This window comes from Oncorhynchus keta, chromosome 22 (genome assembly GCF_023373465.1).
Source record: "Oncorhynchus keta strain PuntledgeMale-10-30-2019 chromosome 22, Oket_V2, whole genome shotgun sequence".
Classification (NCBI taxonomy): Eukaryota; Metazoa; Chordata; class Actinopteri; order Salmoniformes; family Salmonidae; genus Oncorhynchus; species Oncorhynchus keta.
In genome coordinates this window covers 2,120,371-2,148,111 of record NC_068442.1, presented here as the reverse complement: position 1 = coordinate 2,148,111, position 27,741 = coordinate 2,120,371, and the positions used below count along the sequence as shown (strand labels likewise).

General features: G+C 41.6%; 3 protein-coding genes across 10 annotated transcripts in view; 2 read left to right on the top strand and 1 right to left on the bottom strand.

Moving 5' to 3' along the window:
• Positions 1-1,538, top strand: part of LOC118400899 (uncharacterized) — a 38,281-nt gene extending 36,743 nt beyond the window's left edge. For all 8 annotated transcript variants that reach the window (XM_035797900.2, XM_052474661.1, XM_052474660.1 and 5 more), the window contains 3 exons: positions 13-118; positions 269-450; positions 631-1,538. In XM_035797900.2, the coding sequence (XP_035653793.2) occupies positions 13-118; positions 269-450; positions 631-731 (389 nt within the window). In that variant the 3' untranslated portion in view covers positions 732-1,538. The remainder of the gene's footprint in view (positions 1-12; positions 119-268; positions 451-630) is intronic.
• A 49-nt stretch (positions 1,539-1,587) lies between these two features.
• LOC118400903 (rab GDP dissociation inhibitor beta-like) lies at positions 1,588-12,333 on the bottom strand. Its single transcript, XM_035797905.2, has 11 exons — positions 12,150-12,333; positions 11,555-11,662; positions 11,041-11,140; positions 10,431-10,565; positions 5,705-5,903; positions 5,157-5,288; positions 4,823-4,922; positions 4,394-4,565; positions 3,935-4,079; positions 3,074-3,128; positions 1,588-2,142 (listed from the first exon to the last, which is right to left on the bottom strand). Exons 1-11 carry the CDS (start codon positions 12,192-12,194, stop codon positions 1,987-1,989), a joined length of 1,347 nt encoding a protein of 448 aa, XP_035653798.1. The 5' UTR covers positions 12,195-12,333; the 3' UTR covers positions 1,588-1,986.
• A 53-nt stretch (positions 12,334-12,386) lies between these two features.
• LOC118400902 (transcription initiation factor TFIID subunit 3-like) lies at positions 12,387-24,435 on the top strand. Its single transcript, XM_035797904.2, has 7 exons — positions 12,387-12,734; positions 13,811-14,062; positions 16,840-18,743; positions 18,824-18,906; positions 20,669-20,897; positions 22,805-22,911; positions 23,151-24,435. The coding sequence occupies exons 1-7, from the start codon at positions 12,569-12,571 to the stop codon at positions 23,263-23,265; spliced, it is 2,856 nt and encodes a 951-aa protein (XP_035653797.1). The 5' UTR covers positions 12,387-12,568; the 3' UTR covers positions 23,266-24,435.
• Positions 24,436-27,741: the final 3,306 nt, after the last annotated feature.

Below are 27,741 nucleotides of genomic sequence, written 5' to 3'. Positions count from 1 at the left end.
TATTTCTCTCAGGCAACATTAAGAAAATGTCTGGTTTCCTTGAGGGGCTAAGTAAAAAGGGGAAGTGGAAATGGCTCTTGCATTACAAAGACAGCCGGAAGTTGAAAGAGAGCGCACGGTAAGCTCATTCTTGCGCTTGTAAATGTTCATCTCAATGCAGATAATCAAACACAGTGTTTATTTGAATCCAGGCTAGTGTCATTTTTGTAATTCAAGGAAACTAAGATTCAAACTTACCTGCCAGAACTGATCATTCCTCCCTCTACAGATCGAGTGCTGAGGCACAGGGTAAAAAGAGCTTCATGGACAACTGCCAGGAGGCTGGAATGGTGGAGGTCTTACCCTACCATGAATGTGACGTAATTTCAAGGACACGACCCAACTACCTCCACTGTCTGGTCCGCCTGCAGGTCCAGAACGTATCAGCTCGTCTACCTGTATTTATAACTGGTGAGAGATCAGACTTTTCCCCCATACTGCATTCGTTAAGATTAGCTAAATGTATAGTATTTTGGGGTTGATTGGGGGTAATTAGTAAGACCTTTAACATTGAAATCATTTCAATTTTTGTAATATATAGGGATTCTTAGTCACAAGAATGCTAGTTTGACAATTTTCTTTATTTTGCAGACACAACGGCAGACAAAGCGTTTGCAAAACATGGGATATTCACAATGAATATTAACTCCTTCTTGCTGATTTCTCAGAGTGACACTTGCACTATTTCTTAAACTGACGGGGAAGCCTGACAGAAGTCTTCAGTACGATCAATTAAATTGGATTTATAAAGCCCTTTTTATACTGAACAAAAATATAAAATGTAACATGCAACAATTTCAAATATTTTACTCGATTAGAGTTCATGTAAGGAAATAATTTAGGCCCTAATCTATGGATTTCACATGACTGGGCACGGGTGCAGCCATGGGTGGGCATAGGCCCAACCACTGGGCAGGGGTGCAGCCATGGGTGGGCATAGGCCCACCCACTTGGAAGCCAGGCCCATCCACTTGGCAGTCAGGCCCACCTACTGGGGAGCCAGGCCCAGCCAATTAATATTTGTTTTTCCCCACAAAAAGGATTTATTAGACAGAAATTCAGTGTACATTATCAACAGCTGTCACAAAGTGATTTAAATGACCCAGACTCCAACGAGCAAGCAGAAGAACCGTGGCAAGGGAAACGTTGTAACCTCGAAGAACCAGATTCAGAAGGGGATGCCCCTTCACTCCAAAATCTGCTTTTTAGGGGGTCATTGGGAGTTAGACACACTGATCTAAATCATTGTGGTGTAAGAATAAAATACTTCTCAGTAAGTTATGTTTATAGCAAGGCTTTGTGTATTGCTGTTTTAGACTCTTTTTTTTGGTTCCTTAGTGTAAATCAAATTGTGTAGATTTATTTATTCTTAATTTTCTATGACAGGTAGATTCTGTATAGATTGACATCTGCTTCAATGCAGAGCTCTGTGTTAGTTTATTTATTTGTATGTTTGTAAATACATTTATTGCACCTTTGCGATAAAGAAATTGATTAAATGTTCCCCATCCTTTTTTACACACACACACAGAAAAAGAGTGACCATGGTTCGTTTCTCTATTACAGATCAAATATTTATTTATTTCACTTTAACACAGAATATTACCTTATGTAAAAATACAATTTATATCACAATTATAGACTACGTATAAACCCCTGAATAAAACTCTTTGGCGACATTCACATGTCCGAATTTGAAGAAACCTTCATGATGGTACACAATGTGATCATTGCATGTTCTTAACCAACTGTCAAATTCATTATAAAAACGCAGCCACCCAAAATTGTCTGCATGCCAGTAAACACTTTTCTTTATTTTTTTTCTACAAACACATTTCCATTGTTTTAAAGGGTCATAGATACAGATTCCAACAATGCATTTGGATTATAAACCAGTTTGTTAAGATTATTTGGAGCTGTCTGGACACTAACATGATGCTGACACTATCACTGATCACCTGCGTCTCCAAAGATGTCATTCTTCGTGCGCTCCATCTCTGCAAAGTCAAACTCCGTGCCCATCACGCGCTTGTAAATGTCCTTGATGTCGTCACAGGTGGTCTCGAAGTGGGTTGTTGCATCATACGTACGGGAGATAAATATCTGCAGATATCCCAGATGCATAGAAGGGAAAGAGGAAAAAAATTAAAATAAAGTCTAAACCAATGATGTCTACAGGCCTATGACTGAATAGGCTATAGCTAGGTTTCCATCCAATTGGCGACAGATTTTCATGCGAATATTCTAAAATATACAAAGAAAATATCTGAATTTTCCCACCAAATGGACGTGTAGCCGATAAAAATCAGTGCACACAATGTATTTTTTCACTTAAAATGTTCATGTAGCAAATACAAATCTAAAGTTCAATGTGTTTCCATCACATTTTCAACTCTACCTAAAAGAAATGTGCGTTATAAAGCTAAATGTGCCTACTCCTGGTCTTGGCACCTGCACTCGAGCCAATATCTTGCAGATACTGTAGTGCGGGTAGGCTGTGTGGGTTTGCAAGTCTACATTATTTGATTATTATGGATAAGAATGAGAACATTTTTATTTGTCGAACAGCAGTCATAATGTCACCAGAATAAGAACCTAGATTTTTATTGGAAAGCAGCATCAAACTTATCACCCTGCACTTTCACCACCCTGGGAAATTCATCATAATTTATAACTGCATGGTTTCCCAAGTCGTAGTGGGAGGACCACACACCATATCGAGGTAAATTTGGAGTCAAGTGATATGCTGGTTTTTATATCAATATTTTCGCATAAAGTCGATACCACCGCCATTTCAGGCACAAAAAGATCCCACCATGTCGAACGAACAAATTATCTGTCGGCATTTATAAAATGACACCAAAAATTCCTGTTTCCATTACAGCTATTATTTTTTTATTTTTTTATTTTTTATAAATATGACTTTACTTGTATAAAAACTGGATGGAAACATGGTTAGTGTTCAGAAAATGTTTGCGCCTCCTGTTGATTTCAAAGTGCAGCACAACAAGAGGATTAGAAAATATGTACTCACCTGGCTGTCTTTTCCCATGTCAGTTGGTGCATACTGATCGCTGATGCTCACAAACCTGAGGAGAGAAGTTTTCAACAGGGTAAGGAAACATGAATTTTGGCAAACTCCAAGCAGGCTGTCATGTACCTTTTACTGAGGAGTGGATTCCCTTTGGCCACTCTACCATAAAGGCCTGATCGGTGGAGTGCTGTAGAGATGGGAGAACCTTCCAGAAGAACAACCATCTCCACAGAGGAACTCTTGAGTTCTGTCAAAGTGACCATCAGGTTCTTGGTCACCTCCCTGACCAAGGCCCTTCTCCCCCGATTGCTCAGTTTGGCCGTGCGGCCACTTTAGGAAGAGTCTTGGTGGTTCCAAACTTCTTCCATTTAAGAATGGAGGGCACGGTGTTCCTGGAGACCTTCAATGCTGTACCTTTTTTGGTACCCTTCCCCAGATCTGTCTCGGAGCTCTACGACAATTCCCTCAACCTCATGGCTTGGTTTTTGCTCTGACATGCACTGTCAACTGTGGGACCTTAAATAGAAAGGTGTGTGCCTTTCCAAATCATGTCCAATCAATTTAATTTACCACAGTCAGACTCCAATCAAGTTGTAGAAACATCTCAAGGATGAGCTCAATTTCAAGTCTCATAGCAAAGGGTCTGAATACCCTGAAGGTACTTCTGTTTTTTATTTTGAATAAACGTCTCAACCCGTTTTCGCTTTGTCATTATGGGGTATTGTGTGTAAATTAACAAGGAAATGTTGTTATTTATTAAAATTTAGAATAAGGCTGTAAGTAACAAAATGTGGAAAAGGGGAAGGGGTCTGAAAACTTTTCCCGAATGCTCTGTATAGTATCTTAGAATCAAAGGCCTACTTCTGTTCAATGGGCTCCAATAGATCCAGGGCCGGTTTGAGCTCCTTCTCTGGGTCATTGGTCTCCACTACGCTGCTGGCGATGGCAATGTACTTGCCCTGCGCTGCCACGTTGTGGGCCGAGGAGATCATACACACGTAGATGTCTAAAATGAAAACAGAACAGATCAGTGACATATTCACTAAGCTCTACTAGGTGGTGTTCAGTAGGATATAAAAACTAGCAAAATGTTTTGAAACTGAAAATTAGCATTTCTTCCAGGTCGCTCCCCATTTTTTTAATTCTATTTGGTGCCTAATGAACACGGTTAATACCATTCAAAAAGTCACAACATATTTCAGTGACAACTTAATTTCAACACAAGGATTTATGAAACGCTTATCTACTGCTTAATGTGGTGTGTATGGTTATAAATGTATTATTAAGTATTTATGTAGGCTAGGTATCCAGGAGTCTCACCATGTTTCCTGTTGACCTGGATCTGAGGGATGATGATCTGGCAGGAGTTGACATCGCCAGTGTTCTTGATGGGGTGGCTCATGACACAGATGATACGGACCACTTGGCCGACTTTGCTGACTCTGTCCATGATGTAGCTGGGGTCACAGATCAGCTGCTTACAGCGGGCTATCTAGAGAGGGAAGGAGAGATGGTAGTGGTTAGGGTTATAGTTAAGGTTAGGATGAGTTAGAGTAAGGGTGAAGTTTACGTTTTGGGTAAGGCATAGGGTTAGCCAACTTCCACCTGGAAACATTCAAAATCCGTTGGTTGTATACACCACCCTAATTAAATCGCCATTAAGAACTAATATCAACAATATATATATATCAACAATATATATATATATATATATATACACACACACACACATACTTGACAAAATCTCACCTCTCCCTCTGACTTGACCCCCACTACCTTTCCATTCTCCATAACAATCTCCTCTATGGGCTTGTTCAGCATGTAGGTCCCACCATAGATAGCACTCAACCTAGAGGAAGAGAGATCAATTCAAAGACACTGGTGAATAACGGAGCATGGGGTGGGTTCATATGATTACTATTAGTGCCGCTGAGCAGATGCTTTTAGAGTCATGGTGCAGTGAGTGTAGAACATTTACCGTGCAAGTATGGGATCCCTGCAGGAATTAAACCTTGGGTTCATCAACCAAAAGGCTTAAGATGGACAAATGATAATGGCAGTGAGGAGGTAAAGTGAATCTTACCTAGCAAAGCCTTGTGGCAGCTCCCCCAGGCCGTAGAGAGGGTAGAGGTAAGGACTCTTGCCGTATCTGGCCAGAGACTCACTGTAGAGCTTAATCCTGTTGATGGTGTCGATGCAGGGCTGGTCCAGGTAGCTGAGATCAAACAAAGAGATAACACTTCGTTATTACGTTCATGAATAAGCCATCCTAAATGCTTCTAAATATTTTAAATTTGACACTTTAAAATGTAAAGTCCCCATATTTGGGGACCCTATTAGATTTGTTTTATTCAATTCATCCCCCTATCTGCAAAAGGTGACTATCTTGGCTATTGATTGGTGCCTACAAATCTTTAATGTGACTTACTACCATATATGGGCATTCACAATAAATAAAATGATAAATAGAAGAGCAAGAAACATACAAATATATATTAAAGTTGATAGTCTGTGTCTGAAAAGGCAACCCTATTCAGTGCACTACTTTTTACCAGACCCCTATGGGCCCTGGTAAAACATTTGTGCACTATATATTGTGAATAGGGTGCCATTTCAGATACAGCCACTTACTCGTCTGTCCTGTAGAGCGCGAGGGCGTGGCCAGTGAAGTCCATCACATCCTGGCCCAGGCTGAACTTCTTGTACAGGTCACGCATTGTCGCCTTGTTGGGGTCGACACCCTCCATGGTTTTGGGATCGTTCACATCATAGTTGGCAACGAAGATCAAGAAGTTCCTGAAACGTCTCTTCTCGAAAATCCCCATCAAACCTGAGCGGGTGCAAAAAAGTAAATGAGAGAGAAAGAAAAACTTTTGAAATAAGACTAAGAATGTGGTCCTGTGTGGCTCAGTTGAAAGGTTGTGGGTTCATTTGTGGCTTAAATTCCTGCACTCACTCACCTTAAGTCACTTTGGATAAAAGCTTCTGCTAAGTGGTATACACAGTGTAAAAAACAAGGACACCTTCCTAATATTGAATTGCACCCCCCACTTTTGCCCTCAGAACAGTCTTTAATTTGTCGGGGAATGGACTTTACAAGGTGTCGAAAGCGTTCCACAGGGATGCTGGCCCATTTTGACTTCAATGCTTCCCACAGTTGTGTCAAGTTGGCTGGTGGAGGGAGCACTCTTGATACACACAGGAAAATGTTGAGGGTGAAAAACCCAGCAGCATTGCAGTTCTCGACACACTCAAACCGGTGTGCCTGGCACTTAATATCATACAAATATTTAAGTGCCTTTTGAACGGGGTATGTTTCGTACACTCTGTATAGCATAAGTTAATAGAATACTTGATTTACCTGCCGGTCTCACAGTAATTGCCCGTTAACATAAACACATCTAGCATGTCCTGTCTTCCACGCAAAGCCTACAAGCCACTGATGCAGACCTTTGGAACATCTTCATTTTAAAAAGTCTAAATAAATCCATGTAATAATATAGCCTACACCATCACAATAAATCCATTATTTAATTTTTAGACAGGTCTAAAGAAAATGTAGTGTATTTCAGAAGAACAGAATAGCATACTGAGTTGTCCTCATGTTAGGCCCTGATCTGGCTATGCCATATGGCTGTGGGCTACTAGTTCATTTACCGGGCAAGATTTGCTTAGAATTCCGTATAATTATTTTATAGTATGAAGAATACAATTGAACATTGCTGAATGAAATAGAAAGGATATTTTCTCCAAACAATGAGGGATTGCGCCCATGTGGCTATCCTATGTTTAACGGTTAACAAAGCAACAGTTATGCTTAATTTAGAGTTATTTATGAAACTTAAGTTGCGATACAAATGTTGGGCTATAAGTTTTGATTTTTAATACATTCTAAAGCTGCATAATGCAACTCTAATGATGATTTGGAAAAAGTTGCATGAAAGGCATGAGCTCTGCTTTGTTTTATGCAGCCAGTGGCCATTACGCCCTTGGACTGAATATAATAATTATAATTCCCTTCTCCCCACAACGTGCCGAAGCACCTCTCACTCACATGGCTCTCAGTCACGTGATCGGGTCTTTCTCACAGGCTACAAGTGAAGACAGACACATTGAGGACTGAACTGTGTGCGTCCTTATCCAATTCCATGGCACATATTGAAGATATTGGATGAATTGTCCAGATTTATTTTTCCTCAGCCAACAAGATGAGTAGGCCTAACGAACAGCAAAAGCACTAGCCTATGTCAATATACTATCCACCATAGTACAAAAACGTTCACCTATTCTATTGTGCGAGAAATAAATATTCCAAACATAGTCTGGGATAGTTGTGGGATGCGATAGACCCAAAATGAATACAACCACTAACATGAAAAGAAATTTGTTTTAAACAATGAGCTTGAAGCAAAAGATACCGTTTATCTTAAAATGTTGATAAACTATTATCATAACGTGCCCCTAGGGGAGAATCCCCCCCCTCTCTACAGTTTTATGACTTTACGACAGGTCATAAATGCCTGGTAGAAACTGCCATGCAGAATTGAGGGGGAGTCTACCAGAACAAAGAGCTTCCCTTAGTTCAAAACCCCTAATCCACAAAATGGGAGAACTAAACAATATTTCTACTTTTGAGAATGTGGGAATGATCCGTGGACACTTAAGGGACAGTCATGTCGAGTGTTTTTCATTTGGTGATCTCATGAAGGACAGGAAACACACAACTGTATCTCTTAAAGCAGTGATTCTCAACTTGGGGGGGGTTATTTCTAACGGGAGGATTGACATGTTTTCCAATGATGATTTCAAGATTCAGAATCTGATCAACAAAGCACACAGCAACACACTGAAAAAAAAACGGTTAAACAGCATCTTGTCAAGCTGAAGGGAAAGTTTTGTGACTACTTCCTGGATGAGAACAGGAAACAAGACACCTTTTGAGTGGAGATGGGAAGCGTCATGTTGCTGAGCAAAGAAGAGGATCAGCTGGTGGAGCGGTCATTTGATCGTGGACTGAGCATGCACATTCCGGAAATGACACTGCCACAGTTCTGGTGCAGCGTAGTGGGAGAGTATGCTGCTCTCGTCTGTCACGCAATCAGAATCATGTTACCGTTTAGCACTACCTATCTCTGAAAGTGGCTTCTCTGCTATGGCAGTTGAAAACTAAAAGCAGAAACAAACTGGACAGCCAGCATGACCTCCGAGATGCCCTGTCAAACATCAGCCCAGACATGAATAAACTTATCAAACTGGAGAATCACCCCCAGTTCTCCCACTGATGGGCCACACACACACACTAAATAAACAGGTAAATTAGTTATTGTTCAGTATGTTCATTATTATTGTTAATTCATTCTGACATTCATATATACATTTCATTGAACTGGTTAAAAATGTACACCTTTTCAAGGTTGTGAAGCTATTCATATAGTAATTGCTGATTACGAAATCCTAATGATTGTCGTTTTCTATTTTAAAACACTGGTATGCGTTACTGTTCATTAACATTATTGGACTGGTTTCGATGGCATGTTCTGAATCTAATAATTTATTACACCCACTCCTGAATTGGTTGCCTTAAATGGCTTATTCTCTTGAATTGATAATAAATGTTTTCTCAGTTAATATGGCTGTGTAATGACTTTCTTTAATACCATAATAGTAGCCCATTGAGACAGTCTATTTTGCAAGTGAAGCCTGCCCAAGATGGCAGCTGCAATACAACGTTAAAATATAGCTGCAATACAACAGTCCATAATATTGCATCACGACTAAATTGTCATTGTCAATTTTGGGTCCCCAGGCAAAACCAGTTGAGAACCACTGTGTTAAAGTGTACATTTCCCAGCTGTCAGGTTTACATCTAAATATTGTGAAAAGTATGTGATTTAAACATGAAACTATTTTTGAAAAGACAATGTGATGTTAACCTTCTAAACGAGAATAAGGATTTTCATATAAAGATTAACTAGTCAGCGGCCACGCCCATGTGAGCATAGAAATTATGTCGGTGTCAACCACCCTTTTCTACTCTAGAGTATAAAACCACCCATGACGAAATTTACATTTCATGCCAAAGAGATCCTCAGAGCCGGACGTCTCAGATGGTCGCCAGGACGTCGTCCCCAAGTTGGAATGGCTACAATTCTATAGGCCACGGAGACCATACAGCTGTAGTTTTGCTACACGGCTGGAAATGGTTAAACTGAGACTATTGATCACTACAGAATAAAAGCAAAATCTTAGACACATAATTACTATTCTGCAGCTAGAAATGACATAATTCCAGATTGAGAATACCGACAACTGACGAAGCAGCTATTCTATGAGAACATTACCGAATGGTACTCTGAAGTATCCATTCTAACCCCCTACAACCATGAAAGACATTGTTATTTCTGGGAAAGTTAAGTAGACTCTGATGAACTCTACAGGACGATTGAGTGTTTTCAACGGAGAGACAACAACGACATATGGGAGTAAATATATACATTGCAATTATTCTCGAATGAGCGGCCGTTCATGTGCAAAGGATTAGCATTTCAACGATTTAGAATTATCCACTGTGTGTGCCCTGGCCACATCTGCTGTCCTCATGCCTCCTTGCAGCATGCCTAAGGCACGTTCACGCAGAGGAGCAGGGACCCTGGGCATCTGTCTTATGGTATTTTTCAGAGTCAGTAGAAAGGCCTCTTTAGTGTCCTAAGTTTTCATAACTGTGACCTTAATTGCCTACCGTCTGTAAGCTGTTAGTGTCTTAACGACCGTTCCACAGGTGCATGTTCATTAATTGTTTATGGTTCATTGAACAAGCCTTGTGTTTAAGCCCTTTACAATGAAGATCTGTGAAGTTATTTGGATTTTTACAAATTATCTTTTAAAGACATGGTCCTGAAAAAGGGACGTTTCTTTTTTTGCTGAGTTTATTGGGAAAGTTGATAAATAAATATAGAAAGCTGATCCTCTTTTTAATAGAGGCTATTGCATAGCCTGTATCGCATAGCCTGTCAAAAGTATTGTGCAACATGAGCTCATGGGCTGTCATTAAGTGTTTGATTAGATTTGCATTGATGTCAGAGTGATTAGAGGGACAATAGAGTGCTGAGTAGCCTAATTGGAGAAGCCAAATTACCATGACTAAACAGTCATATGGAATTTGACTGACTTCGTGATCTTCGACTGCCGGTTTGGCGATAATACTGCACCTCAACGGCCCTAGGAGTGACAAATATTTTTTTCTTAACTTGACAAAAAATGTATGCACTCACTGTACTGTAAGTCAATTTGGATAAAAGCATCTGGCATAGCCTATATTATAGAAATAGGCAAATGAAAATCCCATTGATATACTCACTGGAGGCCAGTGCCTCGGTCTCAGTAACCGGCACTTTGTAGATCGCTCCCTTCTTGTAGACATAGCTGCCCTCGATTACCTTGAAGTCCAGGTAACGGGTCACCTGAGTGATCAGCAACATTCGCACAAGCTGACCTGGGTATAGAAGGAAAAAAATAGGTAACGTTTGTTAAGGGATGCAATGGAAAACATGTCAAAACAATCCTGATGTATACCAAGACGAAAGAAGCTGCTGAGGGAGAGGCATTTGATAACATTCATAAAAAGTAGTTTACGTCGGTTGTATCATTTTATAACATTTTGCAAAAGCAAATGAAAGCATCTTCTTGGACAAGTCCAGGTAGTCCCTTTCTGTACAGTCCCCTTTCTTCTGTGTCGTGGCTAATAAACACAAACCATCAATTAGGATTATATCTGGAATACCATTCATTAGACGATGACCGTAGCAAACAGTTACAAAACATTTTGCAACAGATGCCCTTTACTCCAAATGTAAAATGTTTTGCAACGAAAACAAACGTTTCTATTGGACAAATGCACGTTGGTTCCTCACAGTTTCATTCCGTTTGGGATCCTAGTGAATTGAATAGACCCCACATTGCTTTCCTACCATTGGCCATCAGAAACTTTGGGATGAGGTCCACGCTCCAGTCCCGACCTCTTCCCATGGACTCTGGAGGTTTGCCTGGAAGACTGAAGCGCTTGTACAACTGGAGGGGGACAAGAAGAAGACAAACAGAAATGATTCAACTTTGTATTATTACTTAATCAATTTCATTAATTCAATAAAACATAAAGCTGTCAGATTTTGAGTATCTGAAACTCAGGACGTGCCACAAAGTTTTGCTATAACACCGAGATGTGAGTGATAGCATACATAATATAACATATTACTATCTGTGTGATAGCACCACACAGTGGGGGCTGTGGAACCTAAGGTTAATAATCTAAAACCCTTTTGACACTACTGAGCCAAGTTAAACCAATTACTGGGCTGGCCTAGTTAAGGATCCACAATAGTTGCCGGAAGGGAATATGTGTAAAGAAAATATACCAGTGAGCTAAGTATGGTTCGGCATTATAGTATGAAAAGGGTCATATTCATCTTGTGTGTCTTTGCTTACATCTTCCAGTGGCGTGATGGACGCACTCTCTGCTCCATAGTAAGAGTTCCTGTCCATATGAAGCACCTTCTTCCCCTTCACTGACATAATGCCAGACAGAATGCATTCCTATGGAAGAAAAAGATAAGTCAGATATCTTTTTGTGTAGCTACCGAGCTATGTAAAAATGGTCATTTATATTTTAAATGTGTAAACAATTTAAACAACACAGTAAAGACAAAATTTAAGCCCAGCGAGCTAACAACACAACTAGCTAACTAATACAGTAACTACTTAGCATAGCTAATTAGCTCCATTTTACTATAGGGAAAATAACTGGAAATACTGTTGTATGGGAGTTGTCCCTTGTTGCTGAGCGGGGAAAGGATCACCACACTCGGATAACACTAATGAGAATCACAGTAGACACCGATTTCCTGAGAAACAAAATCTGAAATTTGAGATCTAACAAACGAGCAAGCAAGCTAATTTAGCACTAACGTGAGTTAGCGGCTTGTTGGCCATGACATTAGCCTACAGATTAGCCTACACATCTAGGTTAGTAGCTGTGACCATTGTTGGACGGTTTTACTATATTGCTTTTGTCAGTTCTCACCGTTAGGCCGGTCCCGAGAACAATAACATCGTATTCTTCATCCATACCGAGTGTCCTTCTGTACTTTATCCCTAAATATACAATTTTTGTTAGTGGAAATGGAACGGCTGTTTGATAGTTTACGAAGTTGTTCGGCTGCACAGCGCAGGTAATGATACCCGTGAACGTACCCTTCTCTGTGGGTTGGCGGATGTTTTTGCGCATGTCTAATCGACGTTTTCTGGGATGGGTTTTTTATCGGTGGAAACAAGATGGCGGCTCTGGCAAGAGCGCCAACATATATACACGAATAGATGTCAGAAGTATCCCTCATCGAGCGTTTTGTTCACAACCTGCACGTCTTTCATGCATCATGAAGACCAGGAGCATGTTTTATAGCCGGGATTGAATAAACTAGGACCGTTATTAAAGTCAGCAAGATGTGCGAGAGCTATGCTCGCTCGCTGCTGCGTGTGTCGGTGGCGCAGATCTGCCAGGCGCTGGGCTGGGATGCAGTGCAGCTCACAGCCTGCGACCTGCTCTCCGATGTTCTTCACAGATATATCCAGCAGTTAGCCAGGGGTTGTCATCGATACTCGGAGCTATGTAAGTACTGTGTTTCAGACATGTCCACTGTAAATTAAATGAATCTGTCTAGGTATTGGGTCGCGTTGTTTATTCCACGCTCTGTGACTAGCGCCCCCTCCAATCAAGGCCTAGTGCTAATGTCAGAGACATGTACAGTAAAGTTAGCCTAACTCTTAGTCATGTAAACAATGACTAGGTTGGTTTGCAAAAGTACTTTCCCAAGCATTACATGTATTTAATGTTTAGCTAACTACAGTCATGATATACATTTAGTCGCTTATGACCATGTTTGTTTCTCAATTTGAAACGGGTCATACTGTGGTGTGTGTGCTAACTAGCTAGCTCAGATGTCAACATGGGGGAGTGTTCTAACATACTGTAGTTCCAATGAAAACAGTGTGGCATCTTGTTTAGAAATGGGCTTAAAAAAAAGACTAGGTAACGTTAGCTGTAAATGCCACTGACTTTCCCGGGTTGAATTTAATCAATGATTTGCTGAAGGCATAATTGATGGTCTAAAAAATAACTTCTGTCTGATTTTTGAGAATCTTTTACGTCATGCAATGGTGTAAAATACTCAGTTTGTTGTAGTGTGTATACTGAAGACGGGTTGGTTGTTTAGCAACAACCGACCCATGCACAACTAGGGGGCAAAACAGACCGTGTTGGCTTAGATTGTTGACAACATGTCAACTTGATTTCGTCTCCAATGTTTATGTAAATTTGCATAATGTCATGAGCACTTGTCTCTCAAATATGTACTTACAGCTGTTGGTTTTCTAGCTTGCTAATTTGAGCTATATTGCATAGGCGTGACACCTCAAAACAAAACATGGTAATCAAGAACAAGATAAAACTAACTGAAACAAGCCACCTACGATCCCCCACATAGAAGCTTCTAGTCATTGTTGCCAACTATTTGGCCATCCAGAACCACAATAACACAGACTTCTGCCCCATTGAAGCGTGCGTATAGTTTTTTACGCTATCAGCTAACCCATCTATAGTACATGTATCATATATGCATTCATAGAAGGGAAGGAAACATAAAGGTTTGATCACGTCTCATGCATGCACTTTTCCTCTCGTCCTAGATGGGCGAACAGACCCAGTACTGGAGGACGTGGGCCAGGCCTTCAGACTGCTGGGTGTGAGCCTGTCTGAGCTGGAGGACTATGTCCATAACCTGGAGCCTGTGGGGTTCTCCCAGCAGACACCTCTCTTCCCCCTCAGCAAAAATAACATGCTGCAGTTCCCTCAGCCTGGAGTGGGGGTACGGGGGGATGCCGAGGAGAGGAGGGAATACATTCCAGATTATATGCCACCCTTGGTCTCTTTGCAAGAAGGTGAGGACTTTAACTATATTAATTGTGTCTGAGGGAACTGTGTGTCTGAGACTAGGGCTGTGGCGGTCATGAAACTTCCTCAGCCGGTTATTGTCATGTAAATGACTGTCGGCCTCGCGGTAATTGACCGTCAATGAACATAAATCCATTAGCATCTCCAGGCCTCCACACATACAAGCCGCTGATGCTCGCCTTTGGAACATCTACATTTAAAGTCTAATACATTCGTTTAATATGCATCATCACAATAAATACATTATTTATTTTAGGCAGGTCTAAAGAATCATGATATGAAGAAAATGTATTTCAGAAGTACAGAATGTATGTTACATGCTTAGCCTATTTCACTACACGTATCAACCACTGTTTGAGGACCATGCAGCCTCTTGCTGTGCGACAGGTTATATTCCGCCAAAACTCTGTGTGCCATAGACTCGCCAACAGTGTTCCTGCAGCTACCCAGTGCTTAATTTGGGAAACCAAGTGAAATCTGTTCTGGAACGTTGATAGCAGTGTTTTCACAATGAAACATATTGCATTAAACTGTTGACAGCCCCTCTCTCTGCGCACGCTCGAGAAAGAAATGAAGGAGAGAGAGGTGGAGATGGAAACGTACAGTGGTGAGGTATTCTATTGCCAAAGGTAATGTCAGCCTATTGATTATGAAAATATAAAAAATGCCTTTATTACTAGGCTATTCAAAATACAAATGCACTATAATTGTAGGCTAACTCGAAGCCGCCCTGCACAATTAATGAGCCAACAGCATCACCTAGACCTATATGTTCTCTCCCAGTCTCATGGATAGAAAGTTTGGAGCGTAGCATAAGGTAACCAGCCTATCCAGTATGCATCATACAGTCCAGTACTAGAATTAGTTTAATTTTGGAGTATAGGCTAGACCAATTATGTATCAAAGACCTATATATATATATATATATGTGTGTGTTTTTCTGCCATGCGTATTAGGCTATAAAGGCATAATCATTATTTTAATACTGTTTTTTTTCTGGTTTGGGCTCATATAGGCCTACGCATAAGCTCTAATACAGTGCCTTCAGAAAGTATTCACACACTTTTTCCACACTTTGTTTGTAAAAATAATTTAAAAAATAATAATAAATGGATTAAATTGACTTTTGTTTCCCACTGGCCTATATACAATAACCTATAATGTCATAGTGGAATTATGTTTTTCTGAATGTTAAAAATGTTTAAAAGCCACCCTGACAAATGCATCTACATTAATCTACATCTACATTTGGGGTAGCAGTTAGCCTAGTGGTTAGAGCATTGGACTTATAACCGAAAGGTTGCAAGATTGAATCCCCGAACTGACAAGGTAAAAATATGTCGTTCTGCCCCTGAACAAGAAAGTTAAAAAGTCACATAAGTTGCATGGACTCAATCGGTGTGCAATAATAGTGTTTAACATATTTTTAATGACTACCTCATCTCTGTACCCCACACATACAATTATCTGTAAGGTCCGTCAGTCTAGCAGTGAATTTCAAACACAGATTCAACCACAAAGACCAGGGGAAAAGAAAAGAAGGGCACCTATTGGTAGATCGGTTTTAAAAAAACATTTTAAAAAACCTGAATATCCCTTTGAACATGGTGGAGTTATTAATTACACTTTGGATGGTTTATCAAAACACCCAGTCACTACAAAGATACAGGCGTCCTTCCTAACTCAGTTACCACTCAGGGATTTCACCATGGGGCCAATGGTGACTTTAAACAGTTTCAGAGTTTATTGAATGTGATAGGAGAAAACTGAGGATGGATCAACAACATTTTCGTAACACCTTAATACTAACCTAATTGACAGATTGAAAAGAAGGAAGTACAGAATAGTAGTATTCAATTTGACAGAGCTTGAAGAATTTTGAAAAGAATAATGGGCACATATTGTTCAATCCAATTGTGCAAAGCCCATAGAGACTTGCCCAGAAAGACTCGCAACTGTAATCACTGCCAAAGGTGATTCCTTAACGTATTGGCTCAGGGGTATTTCCGTATTCATTTTGAATACATTTACAAAAGTTTCTAAAAACAGGTTTTCACTTTGTCATTATGGGGTATAGTGTGTAAATTCAGGCTGTAACACCACACAATTTGGAATGTCAAGGGGTATGAATACTTTCTGAAGGCACTGTAGGCTTATAGTGTTTTGATTTAATCTTAGAAAGCATTGCCCATTTCAGTTGTGTTAGGCTTTGAAACAACATCCACAATAACCATGTTTTCCACTGAGTTTCAACCTGTTGTTTAACTTCTTTCTTCAAATTGATCATCACAGTGAGGTCAGTTGTAAAAGCATGATACTGTTATGATGAGTGTTTGATGGGATTTTCGATTGCATTTGCTTTGATGTCGGAGTGGTTAGAGGGACAATAGAGCGCTGAGTACCAGGCCATTAGCACCTGTCAGTTGTTAACGAGTTGGGTACTGAATGAATGTCCAGAGTGCCTAAGAGGAGATTACCGTGACCGTTTGACTGCGGTTATGACTGATGACTGATGGAGTAGCGGTAATATGTTCACTGCAACAGCCCTACGTGAGACACGTGTGTGTGCATTTGTGTGTTAATGGGGTTACGATGGACAGATAATCCATGTTTTTTTTATTTTCTTTGTCCTTTAATACAATACTAATCAGAGGGTGAGATTGATTGAATGACAGTGATGAACCTTTGACTTTCTCTCACTCTCCCTCTGCTTCTCTTTGCTGTGTCTCATCCTCTCTCCCTCTCTCTCTTCTCCCATCTATAGAAGAGGAGGAGGAGGAAGCCCTGGCTGACATGGGCACCTCTGCCGAGGCCATGCAGGTCCCGCTGGACGATACAGACGAGGACATGGATGACGACGAGGTGGTGAACGATGAGAACCACCCTGTGAAGAGACACCTGGACAGCCCCGACGCCGCCATGGGTATGATGCCCACCTCCAAGAGGCCTCGCATGCACCCCGGCTTCAGCCCCGACTGGAGCATGGAGCCCAGGGAGCCCCTCACCTCCCTCAACCCTCAGCGTGTCCCTCCAGGCATGATGGCCTCCCATTCCCACGACAGCATGGGTTCAATGTCTCTGTCCCCAGAGACACCTGGGCCTCCGACATTGTTCAGACCCCAGCCGGTGACCCCAGGGAGACACTCTGATCATAAGTCTCATGGCGGTCAAGGCCGCAAAGGGCCCAAAGGCTCATCCCCTGGTAGGCCACGGACTAAGTCCCCAAAAGGGGTCAATGCTGGTGGGGCTATGTCAGGCAGCCCCATCCGCTCGCCCAAATCTTCCAAGGAGCGGAAAAAGTCCCCGGGTCGGACCAAGAGCCCTAAAAGTCCCAAAAGCCCCAAGATGGGTTCTGGAGTCAAATCTGGTTCTCACTCCCAGGGGAAAGCAGAGGCTCAGGCCCTGGCCCTACAGAGACTTCCCTTGTCGGCCCTCAGCGAGAGGATGGGGAAGGAAAACATCCACGTGCGGCAAAGCCTGGAGGAATGCGAGCTGGCAGGTTTCGTCTCTGATAAACTCTGCGAACCTGGCGGCGACAACGCTGATATTGACGATTCTATCGACGCTGTGATTGCCAGGGCATGCGCTGAGCGAGAGCCTGACCCGTTTGCCTTCTCATCAGGCTCCGAGTCGGAGAGTGATGGCTTCTCCTCTCCACGGAGGCTTACTATCATGGAGCCAGGCGGAACGCCTAAGCTCTCACTGGGTGCCAACAGCCTGGGTAAAGACACTTCTACGCCGCTTCAACTCAATGCAGACGGTGGCCCCGGGAACTGGACCATGGACGACTCCATCAATGAGGTCCTACGTAAAGTAAACCAGGGTGGTCCCAATGCCGGACACCCCCAAGGTGAATCATACCTGTCCTCAGCATCCGCCTCGCCCCCGACCCCTGAGCCCCTCCTGAAGATGTACGAGGAGAAGAACAAGCTTGTCTCCTCGGCTGACATCAAGAAGAAACTCAAGAAGGAGCTGAAGACAAAGATGAAGAAGAAGGAGAAAGGAGAGAAGCCAAAAGATAAAGAGAGGGATAAGGACAAGGGGAAGATGAAAGAGAAGAACAAGGATAAGAACAGGGATAAGAGCAAAGATTCTTTCTCCAAGGAGGCCAAGATGCCGTGGAAGGACTTCGGTAACAAGGACGATGACCTCAGGGAACACTTCCTGGGTCAGAGGCCAGGGTTTGGCGGACCAGAGGGCTCCATGATCAAGATCAAGTCGCGAGATGGAGGGGATGGCAGTGGTAAGAAGGAGAAGGACAAACACAAAGACAAAAAAAAGGACAAGGAGAAGAGCAAGAAGGGCAAAGACAAGCGGGACAAGGGTAAGGACCGGCAGAAGATATCCTCCCTCACCCCGTTTGGTTTGAGTGACATGCCTGCCCTGTTCAGCCCATCGACGTGTCTCCGCATCCCCTCCATGCTGCCGCCTCTACCGCCTATCCTCCAGGAAAAGGATGTGAAGAGCAAGGAGAAGGACAAGAAGAAAGACAAGAAGGAGAAGAAGAAGAAGAAAGATAAAGACAAGGAGAAGGAGAAGGAAAAGGAGAGGGAAAAGTCCAAGGAGAAGGAGAGGGAGAAAGAGGAGAAGAGGAAAGAGAAGGAGAAAGACAAGGAAAAACGGGAGAAGGAGAAAGAGAAGGAAAAAGAGAGGATTAGGCTGGAGAAGGTAAGCTGTGTTTTTCCAGTTTTGATTTATAGTGTAGCGTTTGTAACAGTGACTAACTGGTTGCTCTCCTTCTGTCACAGGTGAGGGTGGAGACTCCAGTTGCTGTCCCATCACCAGTCATCCCCAGGCTTACCCTAAGGGTTGGGGCTGGCCAGGACAAAATGTATGTTTCTCAATTCAATTAAACTTTCTGTCCATATATATGTCCCTTCATTTAACTTACAGAGCATTTCGGAAAGTTTTCAGACCCCTTCACCTTTTCCACATTTTGTAACATTACATCCTTATTCTAAAATGGATTAAATAAGAGATACCTTATTTACGTAAGTATTCAGACCCTTTTGCTATGAGACCTGAAATTGAGTTCAGGTGCATCCTGTTTCCATTGATCATCCTTGAGATGTTTCTACAAGTTGGAGCCGAGCTGTGGTAAATTCAATTGATTGGACATGATTTGGAAAGGCTCACTCACACCTGTCTATATAAGGTCCCAATGTTGACCGTGCATGTCGGAGCAAAAACCAAGCCATGAGAACGATTAAATTGTTTGTAGAACTCCGAGACAGGATTGTGTCGAGGCACAGATCTGGGGAAGGGTACCAAAAAATGTTGGCAGCATTGAAGCTCCCCAAGAACACAGTGGCCTCCATCAGCCTTAATTGGAAGTTTGGAACCACCAAGACTCTTCCTAGGAGCCAGCCAAACTGAGCAATCCGGGGAGAAGGGCCTTGGTCAGGGAGGTGACCAAAAACCCAATGGTCACTTTGACAGAGCTCCAGAGTTCCTCTGTGGTGATGGGAGAAACTTGCAGAAGGACAACCATCTCTGCAGCACTCTACCAATCAGGCCTTTATGGTAGAGTGACCAGACTGAAGCCACTCCAAGATAAAACGCACATGACAACCCGCTTGGAGTTTGCCGAAAGGCATCTAAAGGACTCTGACCATGAGAAGCAAGATTCTCTGGTCTGAGGAAACCAAGATTGAAGTTGTTAGCCTGAATGCCAAGTGTCACGTCTAGAGGAAACCAGTCACCGCTCATCACCTGGCCGATACCATCCCTACGGTGAAGCATGGTGGTGGCAGCGTCATGCTGTTGGGATGTTTTTCAGCAGCAGGGACACAGGGTGATTAGTCAGGTTCGAGGGAAAGATAAACAGAGCAAAGTAAAGAGAGATCCTTAATGAAAACCTGCTCCAGAGCACTCAGGACCTCTGACTGGGGCGAAGATTCACCTTCCAACAGGACACCGACCCTAAGCACACATCCAAGACAATGCAGGAGTGACTTCAGGAAAAGTCTCTGAATGTCCTTGAGTGGCCCAGCCAGAGCCAGAACTTGAACCCAATGGAAACTATGGAGAGATTTGAAAATAGCTGTGCAGCGATGCTCTCCATCCAACTTGACAGAACTTGAGAGAATCTGCAGAGAAGAATGGGGGAAACTCCCCAAATACAGGTGTGCCAAGTTTGTAGCTTAATACCCAAGAAGACTCGAGACTCTAATTGCTGCCAAAGGTGCTTCAACAAAGTACTGAGTAAAGGGTCTGAACACTTATCTAAATGTGATATTTGTTGTTGTTTAAAAAAAAATACATTTGCGAACATTTCTTTTAAAAAAACTGTTTTTGCTTTGTCTTTATGGGGTATTGTGTGCTGATTGATGAGGGGGGGGAAACAATTTAATCCATTTTAGAATAAGGCTGGAATGTACTTTCCGAATGCACTCTAATTTGTCCACATCATACAGTTACATCAAGCACATACAAAACACAGACACATATGAAACCATACATAGAAATAATGTACCTGACAAATTTTGTTGGCTCTGTGCTGCAAGGCAGCTGTATTGTTGTTCTGAATGCAGTAGTGTGTCATAAGCTCTGGTTTGATCCCCCCCTCTGTTTCTCTTTATATCCATCTCCAGAGTTATCAGTAAGGTGGTTCCCAATTCCGAGCCACCGCTGCCGCCACCCAAGATGCCAGCACCCAAGATCACCGCCACTAAATCAGGACCTGGCAGTCGCCTTCAGCCCCCACCACCTCCACCACTATTGTCTCCAGTTGTACCCTCGTTGCTCTCCCCTGCCTCCATTCTGTCCTCCAGCAAACTGCCTGTACGCAGTGTGATCACTGAAACTGTCAGAACATACGTGGTGAGTCCCGGTCAGACCCTCTACCTCAACCATATACAAAATGATGTATCTGTCATGCCTATCCTCTATCTCAGGGGTTCTCAAACTTTCTGGGGCCGGGGACCCCTTTTGTGATAGCAAATTCATCAGGGAATAGCCTACAAGGAGTTTTACTATGATGTCTGCAGTGCATGGCTGGACTAGTGTTGTTACGACACCAGAATTTTGACTTCGATACCAGGTTTTAGTATCACAATACTCGATACCAAGGCAAAAAAAATCAGGCATATTAGCCAAAGTCACAGAATGGCCCTTGATCCAGCCAGAGAAACTCAGCTATTGCTCTGTTCAGTTGCTGGGCATCTTTTGAGTTCAACATCATTACATTTAAAAAAAAAAAAAAAAAGTCAAATTGTTCAGAGATGGACATGTATGCTTTAATGAATAAATTATACAATCAATGTGACTTTGGTAAAAACAATCTAACTACATAACAAAATAATGACAATTTATTTGAATGGTAAATCTCTATTGATGAACTGGGTAAATCAAGATGTAGCTTCGGCTGAGTCACAATTCAGGTGAATACATATTCAATAGGAGTGTGTGTTGCATTGAGTTAGTGAGCATGTTTTGGATGATATCATCGGGCTAAAGATTACAAACAAGCTGTTTTACTTCCATTCGGGACTTATATTATTGTACTGATCATCAACATTTGCATATTTGGACATTTACTTTAACCAGTAATGACTCATTCACAAGGCAAGAGGGGGGGCGGTGGTCGGAGCCCTACTCACACACAGTGAGTTCGCTGAGGCAATAGGTAATCTTTGGGAGAGACACGTGAGAGAGAACAATTTTAAGTGAATTAATAAAGTAGTTGCAATCAGCTTTAAAATCAGTATATTTTTTCGCATTATAGTTTGCATATTATCACAAACAAAGTACTAGAGTAGTGAATTGATGTTAGCTTCAGCTGTAAGCTAGCAAGGAAAGTTAGCCTACAAATATGGAAGCTACCAGTATTTTCTTGCATTGTAAAGTGTTCAGGGGACAATCGGCTGCACTGATACAGACTCATTTGGCAGAATTACCAAAATATCTCTTCTTTTTTTTTTACCAAACCGTTTTTCATGTTCTAACATCGAAAAAGTACCGACGTTTCGGTATACTGTGCAACACTAGGCTGGATGTGTGATGTACAGTTGAAGTCGGAAGTTTACATTACACTTACAGTGTACCTATGATGAAAATTACAGGCCTCTCTCATCTTTTTAAGTGGGAGAACTTGCACAATTGGTGGCTGACTAAATACTTTTTTGCCCCACTGTATCAGTCGACATCTCAAGACATCAGTCAGGAAGCTAAAGCTTGGTCGCAAATGGGTCTTCCAAATGGACATTGACCCCAAGCATTCTTCCAAAGTTGTGGCTAAATGGCTTAAGGACAACAAAGTCAAAGTATTGGCGCGGCCATTACAAAGCCCTGACCTCAATCCCATAGAAAATTTGTGGGCAGAACTGAAAGCGTGTGCGAGCAAAGAGGCCTACAAACCCAACTCAGTTACACCAGCTCTGTCAGGAGGAATGGGCCAAGATTCACCCAACTTATTGTGGGAAGCTTGTGGAAGGCTACCCGAAACGTTTGAACCAAGTCAAACAATTTATAGGCAATGCTACCAAATACTATTTGAGCGTATATAAACTTCTGATCTACTGGGAATGTGAAATAAATCTGAAAGAAATAATTCTCTCCACTATTATTTTGACATTTCACATTCTTAAAATAAAGTGGCGATCCTAAAACAGGCCATGTTTAAAACGAGTTTAAATGTATTTGGCTATGGTGTATGTAAACTTCCGACTTCAACTGTATATTCTTATTTTAGTCCTGAGTGTCTTGTTGCTTACAATTTCTCTCCGTAGATTCGTGATGAGTTGGGGAACCAGATCTGGATCTGTCCTGGTTGCAACAAGCCTGATGACGGCAGTCCCATGATCGGCTGTGATGACTGCGATGACTGGTACCATTGGTAAGAAAGGCTTTGCTTCATTAATTAATTTATCTACTGTGGTTCAGTCCAGCTGATATGACTAGTTATTGCTGCAGAAGTGAGGAACATTTACTAGGATACTAGTTGTTGAACCTAAAAAATATACTTATGCTGCACTGTGGAAAGCTGATATCCACTTTTACTATGTATCCCTTTTATATCCCTCTAACTTCCCTCCTTCATTCACTCACTCACCGATTTTGTCCTTCTCTCCTCAGGCCATGTGTTGGGATGGTCTCGGCCCCTCCCGAGGACCAGCAGTGGTTCTGTGTGAAGTGTGCTGGCAAGAAGAAGGACAAAAAACACAAGAAGCGAAAACACAAAGTGCATTGAGACTACTATGCAAAACAAAGCACACTTTGGACTTTTCATTAGCTGGACTGACTGCTTCTTCAAGCCATACTGGAACACTTTTGGCACTGCTGTAAAAAAAAAAGAAAAGAAAGAAATTAAAAACATGACAGATAAGACATTCACACATGATGATTTTAGTGAATGACATGAGCCTAACAAACTCTTTAACCAGCACATATCCAACCTCAGCTTTTAAGGCTATGTCCTAGTTCTGTACCCTTCTCCAAAAGTGTGCATGTGGCTTGCACACTAAAAGCATTGGATTGATGTAAGCATTGGCTGGAGAGAGTTTCCACCTTTGTTTAAATCGGGAGAATTAGGACGCAGTCTTTGTTGTGCGAGCCCTTGGCCCAGCGTTCTGTAGGTGTGATGTCGTCACAGAGATCATGCCTTTCCATCATCGTGGTTCCAAACCGATCACTGTTGAGTTCAATGTTGTCAAAGATAGCATTGGCATGGTATAGAGAGACATCTACATTCATCCATCTTCATATTATTCTTGTTGTTTTGTTAGTATTTCCATAGCCTGGTCCGTTATCTGTTTGTGCTCTCTTGCCAACTCCTATAATAATATATAATAATAATATATGCCATTTAGCAGACGCTTTTATCCAAAGCGACTTACATGTGCATACATTCTACGTATGGGTGGTCCCGGGGATCGAACCCACTACCCTGGTGTTACAAGCGCCATGCTCTACCAACTGAGCTACAGAAGGACCATATGGCCTTTGGCTTGAGTTGGAGATGGCAAGACAACACAAACATATCTGGGAACAAGGCTAGTATTTCCACAAAAAGGTCAATAACATCAAACTGAATGACAGATTCAGATCCCCCCGGTTTTCTGCAGTATCATTTAAATATGTCATGTATATAAAGGTAACTGCATTTGTGTGTATTATAAAATGCGTAAATACCAACTTCCAACCAAGCCAAGTGCGTTCTGTTGTTAGGAGTCTTCTGACTTGTTTAAATCCATTTCCAAATTATTATTATTATTTTTTTTTTTGATTTTCTGTATATTTTTTTAATTACGTTTTTTTTCTCCCCCTTATGAATTGTCCCCCAATCAGTTATACTGTAGCTGTGCTCGTTGTACACGTATCTCATTTTGCTGACAATATTAAAGCCTAACAGTCTCATTGCCATCATTTTTTTTTTTGTTCAAAAGAAGTCACTCATTTGTACCTAGCTTTTCTGTACGCAGCTTTACTTTGATATCATTTGAGGGCATACGCACTTCTATCTTCCTTCATGCATTTACATTGATGTGTAATTCTGAACCTTTCCCTATACATTTTTTCCCTTTGTTTTGATGCATTTAATTCATGAAAATACAGTGGAAATATTTTAACAAAACAGTGAATTTGAATTTGTTAAATTAATCAGAAGATGTTTTGATGAAGAAGTAGTAGTATGTCATTTTTGCCTTCGTGGTATTTCTGTCTGAGGAGCAGGGAGTCATACTGCTCAAAACATATCCGTGTCACCAGCTGGAGGTGAACCACTAGCCGTCTCAGCTGTAGCAACCAAGAAGAGCCTAGTGCAGAGTGTTCGAGTAAATGTTTCTGCTCCCTTGCCAACTCCTTATGCATGTCCAAATACCATAAGGAGTTGGCAAGAGAGCAGAAATGGACTGGCACCCAAAAGTCTAGTGTATAGTCTAATAGAATGTTCAAGTACTAAAACCTAGTGCAGAATGTTCGAGTAGGCCTAAAGCCAAGTGTAGAATGTTCGAGTAGGCCTAAAACCTAGTGTAGAATGTTCGAGTAGGCCTAAAGCCAAGTGTAGAATGTTCGAGTAGGCCTAAAACCTAGTGTAGAATGTTCGAGTAGGCCTAAAGCCAAGTGTAGAATGTTCGAGTAGGCCTAAAGCCAAGTGTAGAATGTTCGAGTAGGCCTAAAACCTAGTGTAGAATGTTCGAGTAGGCCTAAAACCTAGTGTAGAATGTTCGAGTAGGCCTAAAACCTAGTGTAGAATGTTAGAGTAGGCCTAAAGCCAAGTGTAGAATGTTCGAGTAGGCCTAAAGCCAAGTGTAGAATGTTCGAGTAGGCCTAAAGCCAAGTGTAGAATGTTCGAGTAGGCCTAAAGCCAAGTGTAGAATGTTCGAGTAGGCCTAAAGCCTAGTGTAGAATGTTTGAGTAGGCCTAAAGCCTAGTGTAGAATGTTCGAGTAGGCCTAAAGCCTAGTGTAGAATGTTCGAGTAGGCCTAAAGCCTAGTGTAGAATGTTCGAGTAGGCCTAAAGCCTAGTGTAGAATGTTCGAGTAGGCCTCAAGCCTAGTGTAGAATGTTCGAGTAGGCCTAAAGCCTAGTGTAGAATGTTCGAGTAGGCCTAAAGCCTAGTGTAGAATGTTCGAGTAGGCCTAAAGCCTAGTGTAGAATGTTCGAGTAGGCCTAAAGCCTAGTGTAGAATGTTCGAGTAGGCCTAAAGCCTAGTGTAGAATGTTCGAGTAGGCCTAAAGCCTAGTGTAGAATGTTTGAGTATGCCTAAAGCCTAGTGTAGAATGTTCGAGTAGGCCTAAAGCCTAGTGTAGAATGTTCGAGTAGGCCTAAAGCCTAGTGTAGAATGTTCGAGTAGGCCTAAAGCCTAGTGTAGAATGTTCGAGTATACTCTCCGGTAACATTTGACTTTACTTAAAGCCAACTGGTGTAATGCTTTATCTCTTATTATAAACCTGTATGAACCTTTATATTCTTATTATAATGCATAAAAAGCCTAAGGTAGGTAAGATGTTATAGTAAAGCTGAGTTCAGAATGTTTAAGTGGTAATGTCTTCCTGGTGTGGTAATACACTAAAAGAAATCCAATTGAATTCATCACATGCGCCGAATACAACAGGTGTAGTAGACCTTACAGAGAAATGCTTAGTTAGAAGCTCTTTCCCAATGATGCAAGAGTTAAATAAGAAAAATCAAAAAACAAGAAGGAAGCTATATACAGCAGTGCCATACAGTACCAAGTTGCAGGGATACGTGGTAATTGAGGTACATATGTACATGTAGGCAGGGGAGAAGTGACTAGGCATCAGGATAGATAAGAGTAAAAAGTATATGATGGGTGTATGTGAACATTTTGCCCATTTCATAGTTTTCCTGTCAGGCAATATGCAGCACAGTTATGTATCAATTCACAGCAATTCTTCAGATTATGCATTTCTCCATATGACCACATGGTGTCATTCTTAATGCAGGAACGAGCAGGTATCTTCACATGCCAAGAAGACATGAGATAGAAGCTCTTATACAATGTTTTGGATTCTGGTGCATGACGAAGTGGAATTCATTTTGCTCACAGCATGCTCATCAAAAAGCATATACTCCCAAATACTGAATGTAGAAACTGGAAGGAATACCTCTCTGGTATACAGTTTGTCCCATTTGGAGAACTTAATTTACTGCCTTTGAACTGTAATCATGACAGTAGACTTGCTTTTGAAGTGTCTGTCTTGTTCCCCCATGACGCAACAAACCACAGGTGCTATGGGATTGATAATAGACTAGTAAATTGATTTCTGATTGGTTTATAATGAGGCCTACATCAGGCAGAGGAATATTTTGTTGCTTTTCTACCTGTCGGTAAAATGCTGAGCGCAATGATTGATTGAACAGCAAAAAAGAAAACCAAACACTTCCAGAGATCACAAAATAATTTGCTCACACCCGGTGATTGGTGTTATTAAAAACAGTTTCTGTTTTGCAGTCTATAGGAAGAAAGCATGTTGCTGTTTGTTTTTGAGATCCAGATCACTTATGTACAGTGTATAAGAGTATCTGTGCAAATAATAAGAATAGCAACAGCATGGGAACTCATCTCCATAGTAACAGGCAATATTTAAATTTTCTGTCACTCCATGAGTTGGGAGGCACTTAGTTTGTAACTTGCATCGTGATGGTAATTTAAAGCTACAATCTGTACTCCAATGGGTATATAATATATCATTAATTTAAATAACCATTGAACAGCGGGAACTATCACAGATTGCACCTTCAAGAAGCTACAGTATTAGTTTCTGCTGTCTGTTACATCTTGAAGATAATTTGAAGCCACAATCTGTATTCCAAATGGGCATACATTTCATTCATTATTAAAGGTGTAATCTGCAATAGTTACAGCTGTTCAATGAAACAACCATTGAACAGATGTAACTATTGCGGATTCATTTACACCTTTAAGGAGAAAACTCGCTACAGTATATGTTTCTGCTGCCTGTCACAGCTTGGTACATCTCACGCTGGGCGTTTCATCTTGGTCTATTTTAGACCAGTTGAGTCAGATGATGTGGGCTCTTCATCTTGATGAAATTTTCACAGTGAACTGACTATTTTGGCCAGGCCCGGAAGCAGAACTGATGCATTATACTGTCATGCTTGGGCTGTGTTGTGTTGTGTGGGTGGCTGGGTGGGTGGGTGGGTAGTGAAGGTGAGAGCTAATAATGTAATGCTGCACATAG